The sequence below is a fragment of the Diadema antillarum genome, unplaced genomic scaffold (assembly GCF_040938485.1).
Source record: "Diadema antillarum isolate AM-2024a unplaced genomic scaffold, OU_Dant_1.0 seq00000603_RagTag, whole genome shotgun sequence".
Classification (NCBI taxonomy): Eukaryota; Metazoa; Echinodermata; class Echinoidea; order Diadematoida; family Diadematidae; genus Diadema; species Diadema antillarum.
Window position 1 is genome coordinate 43,110 of NW_027271531.1, and position 16,359 is coordinate 59,468.

At 37.7% G+C, this 16,359-nt stretch overlaps 1 protein-coding gene across 1 annotated transcript; it reads left to right on the plus strand.

Moving 5' to 3' along the window:
• The first annotated feature begins 10,894 nt into the window (after positions 1 to 10,894).
• Positions 10,895 to 14,067, plus strand: LOC139735843 (uncharacterized). The gene is made up of 3 exons (XM_071646587.1): positions 10,895 to 11,273; positions 12,162 to 12,269; positions 13,064 to 14,067. The coding sequence occupies exons 1-3, from the start codon at positions 10,895 to 10,897 to the stop codon at positions 14,065 to 14,067; spliced, it is 1,491 nt and encodes a 496-aa protein (XP_071502688.1).
• Positions 14,068 to 16,359: the final 2,292 nt, after the last annotated feature.

Sequence of the window (16,359 nt, forward strand, 5' to 3'; positions counted from 1 at the left end):
AAGGAGGGGCTTCCATGAAGCCAGACGTAGTCTCTGCAGAACATATCCCCAACCACAACAAACAGACCGATCTTTCAGTCAAGGAGTAAACAGTGCAGTACAAAACATCATGATGAGTACATTACTATCAATTCTATGCAGAATGCCTGTTGTATATTAAACAGTCAATGTGAATATTGTATTCAGTAATTATGAGAGCAAACAATGAGGACCCTACTGTACTTTGGAGTCACGGCCAGGGGCTAAAACTACATAATTTTGAATGTGGTCAAAATGCACTGTTTGAAGGTACCGTACAAAGTACACATATTGTATATTTGCATTAATCTACATTGTGAGTGAATCTCAATAGACGATGTGCACACACACAAGTATAGAGACTTGGTGATACCACCGCATGTTGTATGCCAATGGTGTCTATCTCACAAAGTGTACCAATGCCAGTCATGAAGTGATTTTGATTTTGCTTCCAACAAATCACTTCATTTTGTCAGGGTTTTTTTTCAAAGAATTTTATAATTATTAGTACTACCATAAGAGGTTATGAAAACATATAGTAGATCATTCATGCAATTAACTGCTACCCCACTCTAATTTTGAGTTAACAGAATGGTAGAAATATCAATTTACACAGTTTACCTGTTGTATATAAAGTGCATTGGTACACCGTATGATACTACTAGTTAATGTGTACGACAAAGATTTGAATTCATTAACATACAACGGAGAGTAGCATCAAGGCAAGTGAGAATTCAGGCTCCCAAGTTAACATGTCATAAAGAGATGAGCATACAATGACCAGACAAGAGATCAAAAAAAAAAAGGAGTATAATTGGTAAAAAGAATACACATCTTGAAATATCAGGATCTGCACTGGCTCACCACTGACCCCTGGTGACTTCTGTCTCTTCCATAGCAGCCTTAGCCGCATTAAAATCCAGCCTGCTGCATGGACACAAGATCCTATTCAAAGACACCCAACCTCAATGCATGCACCCACACACAAATTATATGTATCCTGTCAGACAGGTGTTTGCTTCATGTGTGTTTATCTGAGCTACTTTGTATATTATAACAAATGAGACCTTTTAGTGTATCACTAAGAATTCTGTACATAGGCTATTTAAATAAAATACATGTAGGGCCTACATTGTACACTGTATTTTGGCCTCTCTGTTGGTTTCTGCAAAAATAATACTAAAGGCATTATCTGTGTACCATTTGCAGCTGAAACAAACACCCAGCTTTAGTGCTTCAAAATAGTTCTAAAATGTGAGTTGGGGATAGAAACAACCAATGTAAAAATGTTACCGTAGTATGTATAATCAATGTTAAGTTTTGTTGATTATACAAAAAAAAATAGCCATATCTTCTTATATTTTAGGCTTTATCTATTGCAAAACTTTTATAGGATAGGATGTTTTGTGATACAACAGACCTACCGGGTACACAAATATGCATTAAACGTGATGACTCGAACATTCATAAAATCACTGCTCCCAATGGTAGACAAAACCTTTAAGTTTAAACTGAATACCGTACATTGTAGAAGTTAAGCATTTACCTGTACATTTGCATACAGAGACTGTAATTGAATCTGTTTACATTTCACACTCAAGATCACAAATCAAAACTGCTAATGTCCAGTTTGATTTTCCAAGCACCGAACAATCCAGGATTGCTCTAAAAAAAATGGACGAAATATCTTTCTTTCTAGAACAGACACAGTTATTGCTCATTATGCAATGCCATTTGCATACTGAGACTGTAATAATTTTGTTTACATTTCACACTCAAGATATAAATCAAAACTGCTAATGTCTAATTTAATTTCCATGCATCGAAGGTATGTTATCGAACAATCCAAGGTTGCTCTATAAATGGATGGTCTATTGGAACATCTTTCTATCCGGAACAGACACAGTTATCGCTCATTAAATGCAATGCCATTGTTTTCTTTTTTAACATCTATATTTCCATTTCTTCTTTCTCCAACAAACAAATTAGAGTATAAGAATAATTCGCTGTGCTAAACTTAGATGACTGTAACCCTACATGTACATGTACTTATGTACATGTACATGGCAGATGTACAGTGTACAGTGTTACAATGATAGGGTACATTGTATTATACTCTCAGGTTCTTGCATTTATATTGAGAAACTGCCACTGTGTCACAGAAACATTTATATGTCAAATACATTTACTTCGTACACTGGAAATGTGAAGTTTGTTAGACAATGATTGAAGAATACACACAACATTTACAGCCGTATACCCATACCTGCCTTCACACACACATACACACACACAATGGATGCATAAACTTTACACAATGTTCTTAAGCTCATGATGGGGCATGGATATCAAAGTCCATATATTCACAAACTATCATAGGCCTATTTAAAATGCCTGCATGCTGCAGTTTTACACAGAAAATGTACACTGGTTAAATACACGTGTACACTCTGAAGTTGTACCATGATAACCAGTGTGCAAAAGCTACAGGGAGAAAACTAAAGCTGCAATCTGATTACTAATAAATATTTGATGTGTCTTTTTTTTTGCAGTGCTAATTCAAACTTTGAAGGTAGATTTACACCCTTTGCTACTGTTTCATAATGAGATTTGAAGATATTCTCAATACAATCTTGTGCTTACAAGTGTTAAATATCAATGTACTTTTTGCATGTCACTGTCTCACCTTCTCTCTTCTATTGCATTGTTAATGTTGTAATCGTGTATGTACACTTTGTATGTCTCTCTTGTCTCTTAATTAGTGGGCTTCCAAACTTATTTTGTTTTTTATTTTTTCTTGAGAGAGGCAAACATACATGTAAAGGTGACTCCCATTACAATGAAGTCCTTGGGACCAGCAGTCTTCTTTAGTTGTACTGAAATTTCGTTATAGCCGAACAAATAAAGCACATAAAGATATGATAACAAAATTGCTAATATGATATAACGAAAGAAAACTGCCGGTCCCAGAGGACTTAGATATACCCTGATTAACGTCAACAGGAGTCACATGTATCACAATCATGTTGACATCACTAACATCTACTGTTTAATATCACCATTATGATCATACATTGAAACTGGAATTGTATGTACTGATGGTGAATGCTTACTTTGTCAAAATGGGTGTGGATACAAGTGGTTCCATTAATAATATAAGGATTTAAATTAGGCATGCATGATGTTTACATAACATTGTATTGTTTACCTCCCTCTAATTTATATCAGATGGTATGTTCTGGTGTTGGTACACTGATGTAAAACTAGTACCGTGGTATAGAGTAGTACACTAGTACTGCAAGTCAAAGTGTATAAAGTCAGCCAGTAGGGAGGTGGTGCATGCAAGTTCAGGAGTTCAGTTGACAATTTATTATTACCATGGTACAATTGTATGTATGTTATCTTACCAATCTGTATCTCCATCACGGTGTTGTGCAACAGTGAATCCAAACAGACTTCCCGCGGGTCCACTAAAGGTGAGCGGGGCTCTAGTATCAAAATTAAATCCTTCTGTGGTCTTTGAAAGCAAAAATGCACTGGAATATGAAATGAACGAGTAGTACACCGATCAGGGAAGTCCGTCTAACTCGTGTTGAGGAGGCGCATGTTGCACACCACGCCCGGCGGGTCCCCATCGTATCGCCAGCCATGAGTATGACCCCACTTTTATTACTCCTCGTGAATATACGACGGATCTACGTGTCTATTCCGTGCGGCTTCTGCGAGTTCTTCTTTCCGACGTTGTTGAGGATCTAATCAGATATCCTCTTTCTCTTTCAAAAGGGTGGAAGTGATAATAAACGAGCGAGTATCTGGTTTCTACTCACTGGTCAGACGCTATATAAAGACGATAGATTAACTCCTTTACCTGTAGTGGTGGGCCGGAGAATTGGAGAAGGATGGATGGTGAGCTAAATTAAATATGCGTAAAAAGTTGACAAAACATGTCACTAGTCTATGTACCCTAGGCTAGCCTCGGTTGTAAGAGTGGGCTATTGGGAGGCAATGAATTTATATCTGATCTTTTCAACTAGATATCAAAATCCCAATATCATTATCAATCACAATCATTCCATCCAGTCTAGATAGCTGCGTTTCATGAACCACTACTCCGTAGGCGCAAAGACTACTCGAGTACTCCCTTCCTCTCCTCTCGATGTGCTCCGTAGGCTCGCGGGGGAGGAGCAGTGCTCTTCAGGGCGCCAGCTGGATTTTTGACCGTTCCTAATCGAACACTAAAACCTGCGATTTTCTATTTTGACAAATGAACAAGGAAAAGGGTAAATAAATAGTAGTGCGAACCCCGATCGACAGAAAGAGTCCGAGTCCTCACAGTCCACACCGTTCTGCGATAATATATCCAATGTTAAGATCCAAGAAGCTAAGTGGATATGATTCTTCAGTACCTAGACACCTGTCCAAGTCGGAATGAGGTACAATCACCATCTGGTTTCGTGTCTGACAGCTACCCTGTGCATGTTATGCGTGGTGCATGGCCTGCCCTGTAGATATCCACATACAGATCTACCATACACGTACGTATCAAGCAAGTACACACCCTGATAACGAGATATCGGTACGCAGAAGTCCCTTTCGTTCCGATTCCTACCCCTTGCGTGCCATGCAGAAAGAGATGGGTGTAATAGGTGCCAGTGGTCGTACGCGCGTACCAGACTACGTAGCTCTATGGCTCGTGACCCATTCCATTTGTACAGAAGAGTGCATACTGAGTACATCATGCATACAGAAATAAACAGTATAGCCGCGTCCGATTGGTAGACATTCTTATAGGAAGAAAAAAAAAAGAACAAAGCATCTGTGTGCTCGCTCAATGAGTCATTCGCTGTGAATGTAAGTGGGTTTTTCCAAGGAAATTGTACATGTTTACCGTTTTCCGGTCAGAATGGACTGAATACGGAGTTTTGCCCGGAAGAAAAACAGAACTCCTATGACAGCATAATAGTTGCTCTCACCCCCGCAAGACTCGATAAACAAAGAACTAATAAGATTCGCAAAATAAAATTCGCTATTACAGAGGACCCGCTGGCATTTGTGCGCAGAATAATCAAAGTTGTGTAAACAACAGTGCGCTGCAATGGCTTCATACCTGGAATTTAGTGTGTAGGCCCTAACTGTGTGTTTACAGTTAGCCCTAAATCAAATAACTTGTCAGGTGTACTACCATTATCATAATTCATGAATGCAGTATTTACCAACCTCACTAATGATTTGATATTTACTGTAATTATGACAAATTCCACATTGAATTATGATTATTTTGCTGATTAATTAGTGTCGCGCTCTATCTTCCTCAGGCCCCTAACAAGTAGGCTACTCGTAACAGCTTGGTGAAATATGTAGGCCTAGTGAATAGGCCTAGATGAGACGAGTTATACTTCATGTCAAAAAAAAAAATGACTCATGTCAAAAAACAAGTAGGTCTAAATCATGAATTTACGATCATAATGATACCAACGATAAATTTCTAACCGAGAGTGCATAATACTATGATTTTGTTTGTATGATTTATGGTTCGTCTTAGTTTACATACAAGTGTATATGAAAAGTTTCAAACTCTCAAGTAACATTCATTTTGTTCCTCTCCAATTTTGAGAAAGTCAAGATGGTACGGATTCGTTTTTTATTTTGTTTTTCTATCTTAGTGATTTTTTTTTCAACAAGTTTTGATTTTGCAGCCACTAAACACACTTCACTTTTGTTCATGGGACGAACAAAAAGTTATTGTTAAAGGTCCTGTTTACCTTGGGGAGCAGTGATTCAAAAATGTTCAAGATATCATTTAAATGCATATGTGTAGGTCAGTTGTATCACAAAACATCCTATAACATTCTTGCAATAAAACCTAAAATCTAACGATATATCACTATTTTTCTCATTAAACTATAACTTTAGACGGTTTAATCTGGAAACATATTAATTATAACTATTGTTCACATTTTGTAAATTTTACAATACTTAACATCCATTATACTGGTTCGAATTTTTACACTGGTTGTTTCTACCCCTAACTCACATTTTATAACTAGTTTTTGTTTCATCTGCAAATTGTAAATCATAATGGGCCACGGGAAGGGGAGGGGGGTTACCATTGACATCTTTGACCCCCCCCCCCCATCCCCACCCCCACCCCACCCCACACACACTCACACGAGAACATGAAAGGCAAAATAAAAATAAAAGCCAATCATAATACTACCAGCAGACATGACGGCGTGTGGCCAGTGCAGTCGAGTGTTGTGACTTCTTTGCCTGAAACAAAAGTGCGCCCTCATGCACTGACTGGAAAACACAGAGCCAGAAAGGGTATTCTTACACTGACAACAGATGGCGATATTCAAACTTTTCTTCATTGACTGCTTGATAGAATGTTCATGCCTCTGACATCGGCCTGCAACTTATAAACAGCGTCATCAAAGCCTCCGTTTGACTGGCTGGCAGGCTGGGTGAGCATATTATGTATGACGTCACAGTTCATTTGAATCAACTACAAAAGATAGGAAGTGCATACTAGTAAATGATGATGATTTGGGCCCCAACAACAAGCACCAGATGCTTCAAAGGGGTCCCGGCATTAATTTCCATATAACATGTGCATGTACATTGCTTTTGTTATTGTATAAATGATATGATTTGATTGATTTGATTTATTTTGTGCCGAATAAATTGAATTGAATTGAATTGAATTGAATTGAAGATGAAAGTTGTTTTGTTTTTTTAATAAGTATTATGTGGCGCAAAAATTCCTGTGCTACAACTATGACTTCGATTTCGGATCTGTTTTAAATCATCTACAGTAGGCCTATATTTCATTAGGAGTGGATGACCAAATAATTTAATATTTGATATTGTGTAATTTTTGAAGGGTCTCCCGTTGCCGTGACCTTTTTGCGAAATCTCGCGAGATAGATATGATATTATCTTGCCAACCATAGTATATACGATCTTAGATATATGTCTCAACGATGCTAAAAACTTTGATATGATGCGCAATCCCTAAGTACAAATTTAATTGTCTTTGCTGTGTATATACGAAGGAGGTACCAGGCGAGTATCCAGCCTAGTGCCAGATCCTTCTTGTATAGTACACTAAGTATTTAACCCTTTTCATGCCGATGAGTCAAATCTTCACAAACTTTACATAATTATACGTGTTAGGACATGGACAAGTAATTAATACAATGGTACACAGAGGATTAATCAATCGCCTAGCTCTCTGTACCTGGTTTGTAAAGTAGAGGCCTCATATTTTCTTTCCTCATGTATTTTTTACAGTGAGATCACACACAATGATAGATTGACTTTTATAAATCATGAAAAATAAGTCGAATTAAACAAATGGGTGAAGTTAGACTAAAATTTGACCAATAACAGTAAGAAAGTTAGGATATTTTAATTATGAAGTTCCGCATGCATCCAAATAGCATAGCGATATCAATCGAGGCCAAAATGTATGTATAGCTGCGGTGATGATTTCATCCGTGCACTATTACAAAAAGAACATCATAAAAAATATTGTATATGCATGGTCCGTGTAATAACCACAACGCCTTCCCCTTTTGTACAGTCATCGTTACCAGGGCTGGTGGGGTATTTTGTATAATAGTTTTAAAAAACCAAAGAAGGCGAGTTTGGAATGCAACTTTTACCATTCATGGTTTCAAGTCCCAGGGGGAAATCTGGTAGAAATTAATAATTGTAATATACTTATGTAGGCTTGTGCCAAAATAAGACATGAAACATAAGGCCATGGTATGATCATCATAATTAATTTGCGAGTGCATGATTGCTACCTCCTTTCTTGAAAACATGTGAACTCTTATTATTCCTTGCATTACTTTTTTTTTTATAATCAGATCTGATTTTGCTGAGACCTGCATGTATAGAAAGCCATCCGTTTGATCTTCGACTCTTATCGGATTTTATTGAAAGCTGTGGTGAATTTGCAACTTTTATTTTTTTTTATTTGATAATACCATAACATACAATAATTATGTCGGTGAAAGAGAAAACCTGTCAAGAGTGAATATCCCCCCCCCCCCTTCAAAAAAAAAAAGAAAAGAGAGAGAGAGAGAGAGAGAGAGAGAGATGGAGAGAGAGGGAGAGACCGATACTATAGTACATGTAATCGAAACCATGCGAACCGGAGGCAGTATAATTATTGTCATCATTACTTTTTGTTTTATGTCTGATCATTGTATGAATAAAACTTGCAAAAGTTTCAGCAGTGGTAAAAACTAACTATGATGCACAACAGATCTCTTGTTTCTTGGATGTTGCATGCCATTATAATATAGGCACTGTCATAAATACTGCCGACAATATTTTGAATGGCACATAGATATGTATAATGAAACAACGAAAAAAGCATTGACCTCTAACCATAGTCCGCTATATACATTAACAAGTGAAAGATGATAATCATACAGGGGGGTGTTTCATAACGCTGTTCGTAAAGTTACGAACGACTTACGAGCGACTGGTGATCAGTTCTGATGTGCTATACTTATCAGAATTTCCATAATTCAGCACAAGAACTGATCACCAGTCACTCGTAAGTCGTTCGTAACATTACGAACAGCTTTATGAAACAACCCCAGAGCTATTTGGATGCATTGAACATAATATTTAGGTGATGAAGTTAAAAGCTCACTTTCTTTTTAACAGTTTTTCCAATTTTTTTACGAAAGGAGAATTTTTATGAAAAAGTGTTATAATCTTACACCAAAATGTACTTAACATATATAATTTTGACATTATGTTTAATACTGCCACCCTACCAAAGGGCTGAAAGTCTGTTAAGATTTTCAGAGTAACTATGTCCAAATTTCGATGCCTTTGTTATTGTATATTATCATGACTAGTGATATCTTACTTTTACAAAGTTTTTGAATGGGACCTTGTATATATATACATAAACATGACTTTCTAGAATTTCGCCGTTGATTGCACTTTTGGGTATAGTATATACTGTATTCTCATGTTTGTTCATTGCTCTCCTAAACTCTCTTCATTGTGTGATTAATTTTGATATCTCATAACAATCTGGAAAAAAAATAGTCTGGTAAGACCCATTTAAATCTTTTTAAGTGCCATTCATTTTAGTTATCAGATGGGATTTCAAATATTCTCATGTTTTGCCAACACTCTTAAAACATCCGAGTCAGAACTGACCCGGAACTGGGTCCGTTGGGGTCATACACCGTTCCGGGTCAGAAATGACAAGGAATGGGGTCAGATATGACCCATTCAGAGTCATGAATTGGGATCAGGGTGTCCCCATTCGGGGTCTTCATGACCAAATTCCAAGTCATTTTTGACCCGGAACGGGGTGTGACCCCAACGGACCCAGTTCCGGGTCAGTTCTGACTCGGATGTTTTAAGAGTGAATATTGCCGTTGATGATGTTTACAGTACTATTGGTGTTTGTATTTCTTCCATACCCCCATAAGGGGCCGTAATTTATGATAAATAAAATCTATTGCCAGTGCCACATTGCCATTGTCAGCAGGCTCCATCATAGTGGATACAACCGACCGTGGCTTGACCGCTGTCATGATGTGTGTGTACTGGATCTACTATCGGCTACCATAAGTAAATCACTCCATGCGGTGTACTCCTGCACTGATATTGTTCATATTGATATTCAAAGCAGTACATGGGTCATACGATGTCGCAAAGCGCAATTTTCTTGTTTTGTTAGCCTTTTCTTTGATTGTTAGATAGAAAGAAAGAAAGGAAGGAAGAAAGAAAGAAAGAAAGAAAGAAAGATAGATAGATAGATAAATGGTATCTTATTGAAGTATTCATGTCTCGCAGTCATATACGACTGATTGCACATGGAATTACATCGTAAAAGAAACAACATAAAATACTGACATTATAAAACGAGGTCTTACGACAGTACATTGTAGACCTATAAACTGCATGGGCAATTCGTAAACATTTCTTATCTATGTATCTTTCCTTTTGTTATTTCATGAGAAATGTCAGCTTTGACGCTAATATTAATAATGTTGCTAATTTGTCCAGTTGAATGAAAGGGTATAATTATTATGCGAAGCTGTGGTAAGCACGCAATCACCGCAAGATGGCGCTACCGCAGGAAACTCAACTCACCAGAGCCTTCTGAACCTCGTTAAAAGTACGAGTTGTCCTCATTATGCACAACTATACTTGAACGTATCAATATGTGGTACAGACCTCACACCTGTGAATTAAGAGGACAATCCCAAGCCTCGTCACTTTTTCAAGATGCCAAAACAAATCTGGTTATAATAGGTCTTGAGATCGTGCTGTCTTTTATGCGTTAACTGTATTATAGGCCTATACATGGTTATCAAAAGAAGCGTAGACAATACTCTGCAGCCTTCCCCGCTCATGTACAAACTTCTTGCATTGTTGTCGAGAATCCTACACAACAATTACCTTCAAGGTCCATGAGAATTAAATGTGACCGTGCATCACAAAACCAACAAAAAGTCGCACGCCCTAATTTTACATGGGAAATCAAAAGAGGGCGGGTGAAACGGGTCAACCTTTATCATATTATGGAAAAAGCAACAATCCTTCTACATAATATTCTAAAGTTTGGGATCACAGAACGAATGTGAAATTGTGTTGTTAGTCCTTTTTTTTATAGAAAATTTCTATTTACAATGTATTTTTGGTTAAAACATGGAGCTACAAACGAAAGGAGAGGGCACTCCATAAACTCTTTTGACCCGATGCGTGGCACCGCCTGTCCGAGGATTATCGAATTAGGGCAAGCTTGGCTGCGCGAACGCTCGTAAAATCTGTCATCGCCGCTAAACGGCGCATTGCATTGTGGGGTATCGGGTAGCGTCTGCTCTTCAAAATGGCGGTCAGTGCGCAATGTTTCGCCACTTCCAAAACATTGCCATTGGAAAAAGAAGATGATGATTGCGATGACGAACTAGTCTTGAAGCCAGAAGAATGGGAGGCCGACGAAAGCAGGCAAATATGTGTATGCGGCTGTCCATCGACAGAGGATATCATTCCCTGCAACGGCCCAGAATGCCCGATTATGTGGTATCATCGACAGTGCGTTGCAAATGCACCACCACCACCACCGGCAGGAGGCCTACCACCACAACAGGCAGTCACAAGCACCAGCGCCAGCGGTAGCGGCATGACTACTACAACTCGTTTCGTTTGCGAATTTTGCGAGCGGCTGAGTGCCCGTGCTGGCCCACTTGCTGTTGGTGATTCCAAAAGTGAGATTTCAGTTAAAATTGTCCTTTCCGTACCACTTTATACAACTGAAATGTCAACTGTAACACATGCACACATCTACCAGTGCCACTACCAGGCAGGGTCAGGGACTCTGGAATGTTAACACACGTTATTCATAATCATAATTCTAGAATAGTAATCTTAAATTTAGGGTCTAGACTTTGTTACCAGTAATCTACATCATGTACTATAGACATTCAATGGTTAGTAGCGTAGACACTGGCACTGGATCAGTGATGATGATGCCATTCCCCATCATGAAACTTCATACATGGTGATCTACGGTACATTAATTACCGGTGTGTCCAATCACAGATTTTTTTTTTAAATTATTATTATTGTTTGAGTCTTACTCTTGCCATAACAAATGTCAAATCTTATCTTAACAAATGGAGCTGCAGCAAAGTGTAACGTAGCTACAAAATGTACAGTGTAGCTACCTACCATGACCAGGTAGTCCTGTCGCAGTGTTTGTTTTGAACTGTTAATGTGTTTGCTGTAGTATTTTCCTCCAGTATTTTCTTATTAAAATGCCTTTATGTGGTATGCGTGAATACCACTTCAAAGCTAGGGACAAGTGGCACGCACGAGATAAGTTTAACCAGCAGGACAAGAGGAAGTGTTGAGTAATTAAGCATGACTTCATTATATGTAAATTGTCATTTCATTAGCAGTTTAACCCACTGCTACACAAGTATTCCAATCCTCTGTGGGTTGTCATGGTAATTGCATTGACTTTGGTGTGTTGAATAACTTCTTATCAAACAAAAAATGATGCTACCATTTATTGCAAACTGTGTGTTTTCTTTTTAGACATATTACATGATTTTTCCATCCTTTTGTCCAACCTGCCTGCTCTCCTACTTTAGGTACCTCGTCATCCAAACGCCCGATGGCATCCAAATCCAAATCCTCGAGCGTAGCATCAGTTAGTGATGCTTCTGGTGAAAAGAGGGGGTCGCACATTTCTAAAGCAAGTAAGTCTCTGTCAACATCTCGGAATAAGTCTGTTAAATCATACAATCATACATGAAGTTTTAAGTGCATTCACTCATGCACCATAATGTGGATGAGTCTTCTCCATGTAAAGTCCCTAAAAGTTTTAAAAATAAATATTTATCGGTATTAAAAGTCTCAGGGACTCAGCATCAAGACCTATATTTTTTGTACTAAATTTGGTATGTATCATGGTGTCTCAGTACTGGTATTTATGAGCTGAATACTAAGCATGTAGAGCCACATTTGTTGTGTTCTTTTGCAGAGAAATATGAAATTTCAGCAGAGCAGAAAACGAAGTATAATTTTTATTTTTACCCTCATGTTTGTATTGATATTTTTAATTTTTTTTTCAGTAAGCTTTTAATTACCAATCTCAGTAATTTGTTATTACTTTTACAGGTTACCGAGATGGGAGCAGTGATTCTTAAAAATGTTTGAGTTGTTACATTTAATACATGTGTCTGTCAGGTGTATCACATAGTATCTTCCATATATTTAGTTCAAAAATTTTCAATTCAGTCTAGAATTTAAGGAGATACATGTATCTCCATTTTTCTTCCTGAGCCATAAATGCAGGTAGTTTACATTAGCTGTTTCTAACCAAAACTCACATTTTAGGGCTGCCTCGAGTCACTTCAGCTGGGGTTTTGTTGCATGTGCAAATGGTAAATAATGCCTTTGAGTGTACATGTACATAAATCACAGAAGGAATTGATACCTATTATTTTCCTCAGGAGTCTCGACATTTGTTTTGTCCCCAATTTTCTTTTAGTCTTTGGAACACCCAGGAAGAGTGAAGAAGAAATCCTATCTCAAGCCCACATTATGGGGAAGAATGCCGTCAGTCAGATCATCAGTGACGGCTTTTATGAGGACACAAAGCTGGGACGAGAGGTGCAGCAGCTCGCCAAAGAAGTAAATGTCGAGTCCAAGGACTTTGAGGAGGGAATGACAGCCATTGTCAGGGATCTCTTGGAGATTGTAGCTTCAGCGCAGAACAAAAGTGTTGGACCAGTTGCAAATACTCACATTTTAACTACTTATCACAAATTTAGGACCAAAACTCAAATCAATGACCTCTTCGCTAAAATAGCTCATGGCAGGGATTTCTGTATTTCATACTTTCAGCAGTATGTATTGCGTTCACTGTTGAGGAACATTCTCATAGTGTACCGAGGAGACACCGATGAAAGTGATATCATACCAGAACTTTCAGAACATGATGAGCAGGTACTCCGGTATGTTGCTGGATATGTACCACATGCCCTGTTCAAGAAGTACAGCAAGATGAAGTCACCAGAGAGTGAGCACATTGCAGCAGTCTTGCAGCAGTGGAGGACAGAGGAGGATGAGTATACCGAGGCCGAATCATTCCTTCAGTATTCATCAGTCTGGCTTACCATCCAGAACAGGGGAGGACTTTTCGTTGTTTCAGACAAAGTCTACTTGCTCTTTCATGCTATTGAAGGTGTCACACGCAAACACTTAGATGTCAGCAGCATGCAGGGTGCACTGAAGACATGTATCACAGAGAATATCTATGGTAGTGAGTCTGTTCAAAGAAGATGGACCGGCATGGATTTAGACCTTTCCAGCAGGGAAGCTGATGCTTTGTTTCAGACCATAGTGAACTACTGGGTCAAGATCAGGGTCAGTGCATATGTCAGGACATATATGAATATCAGGAGGAGGAAGGCAGGGAAGGCCAGACTTGGAAAGAAGGCACTGAGGAAAGAACTGCAGAAAAACCGGAAAGAAATAAGTTCAGGCAAATGATTTTTGGTTTTTACATGTACACTGATTGTTTTGGTGGTTTTTGATCACAGATTTTTTTCAAGTGATATTTTCTTCTTTTTTTTCCTGTCTGACACACAGATCATCATCCGGTACTTTGTAGTTATAAAGTATGGTCTGAAACAAAGCATCATTATCCAGATTTAAATGTGTGGCGTCAATCTCATTTGTTGTGTACAGTTCACTTGGTGTTGGCTGGGTGACTTCTGATATGTGAACACATGTCTAAGTAATTCTTTGCATCATGAAACATGTCTCGACTCTATTTTGATGATTACTTTAAGTTGTTATTCAAGTCAATAAACACAATAATATGCCTTGCTGCTTGAGGAATAAAAAGAGTAGCGTCAGCATTATTCGCACTGGTTTTTACTAGATGATATTCAAATGAAGAAAGGCTCAAAAAAATAAATGGAGGCTCACCATTATTTCATGCTTCTTACCATGGAGCTACATTTGTAACTCCATGTTCTTACAAATGCTTACTTTTTTGTGTGTAATCATTGATCACATTTTTTTTTCTTTATCAGGATTTCTATTTTTTGTGATGTCAATCTCATCAGTTTTATTAGTGCATACCTAGTGACTACTGGAATTTTTTTTTTTTTTTTTTTTGGTACACCACCAATTCTTTGTAGCAGGAAACATATCTTGAGGAAATATTCATCAATACCAGATTAGCATGATTACTTCGTTTTGCATGAACAAGAGCTTGTTTGTTAGTGAGCCAACTAAAAATAAGTACAATGTAGCATCTGTGTTATCTACATTTACAGATTGTATAATGTTTTGTAAAACTTTTGTTTTACCACATGTTTTTGAACTTGTGTCAGATAGGTTCTGCCTACATGTACAACATTTTACCCCCCCCCCCCCATAAAAAACAGGCCATGACACACTTTGTGTAGTACATGTACAGTGGTATACAAATCAAAATCCATATTTATTGTACTTCCTTATGCCTTTGTCAGCTTTATTGGCACAAAGAAACTGGATTTTACCATAGAGCATGGACCTGCATTGCACATACTGTAGCTCCATGCATGAAGCTATTTTCCATACAGAAATACAATGTACGGTACATGTGCACTTAAATTTCCGTACATGGTGTGTGTCCTGTACACATTGTACATGTACATAAAATACTACTGATAATGTAAGTGTTTGGTGTGAGCTCCATGGTATTTACTAGAGGTACACATCATTTACACAACATAGTCAAGATAAACAACAAATGATGTGTGAATAGCTTATAGACGATGCAGAAAATTATCTCTTTGTGAACAGATAAGTTTATGGAGCTTTCTTTTTTTTTCTATTATTAATCAGTAGAGTTCACTGATTTAAGGAAAGAGAGGATGTTCCAATTCTTGAATGCAGTTGTAGGAAATGAGCTATCCCCAGCCTTGCTACGGTTTTGTGGAATGACAAGCAGAAAAGGGTCTTGTGATAAGCAGAGATTAGGACAAGATGTTTTAAGAGGAAAAAAAAGGCTATCTCTGACCATGGAGCTACAAATGAATGCTTGCTTCATGCTCTGATCAAGCACTGGCATCTGATTATGGATGGAAAGCTTTAAAAACCAAGAGACATTTGAAACTGAATGGAAGTCACAACTCCCTGAGTAAATTCACTTGAGGTTGTTACTTCATCGAACTGTATGCATCCTATCATTCCACTCATCCCGTGTAATTTCTACAGTAGATGAGTTTTTGATTTACTTGATTATTTCAGTGGAAGTAAGTTGCATTTCCACTACAGTATATTGAACACAGTTATAACTATGTACCAGTAAATTACGATTACAATGAGGCCCCAACATTATCTACTCTGTGTTTTTTTGTTGTTTACATGTTCAATTATTTATAACGAAATTTTGATACATGTACAGTCGAAAAAAAAATTGCCGGTCCTGAGGACTTTCTTATAACAGAGTCCACCGTAGTTATTTCTTCTATTCTGTATTAAGTTTCAACTGTACAGTACATGTACAACATGTACATTAAAATATTCTCTCTTTTTTTTTTACTTAGTATGACCAAACACTCCTACAGTCATATATTCATGTACACACACATAATACATTAAAAAAAAAGTCAGAAGTACAATGTTTGAATTCAATACTGCAAAACTTCCACTTGCAAAACAGTCATAAAGTGTACACCGAACTGTATAGACATCACCCATGTACAGCATGTCTATGCAATAGCTACCAGTCTGATTGTGATACAGTACATCTCTTTCATGTTTAAAACAAAGTACAGTACATTGTAC

Bases quoted from the DNA above. Each gene is read 5' to 3' on its own strand.
- LOC139735843 (XM_071646587.1), top strand. From the start codon at position 10,895: ATGGCGGTCAGTGCGCAATGTTTCGCCACTTCCAAAACATTGCCATTG. The intron at 11,274-12,161 runs GTGAGATTTCAG...CTCCTACTTTAG, and splicing joins TGCTGTTGGTGATTCCAAAA to GTACCTCGTCATCCAAACGC. The intron at 12,270-13,063 runs GTAAGTCTCTGT...ATTTTCTTTTAG, and splicing joins GTCGCACATTTCTAAAGCAA to TCTTTGGAACACCCAGGAAG.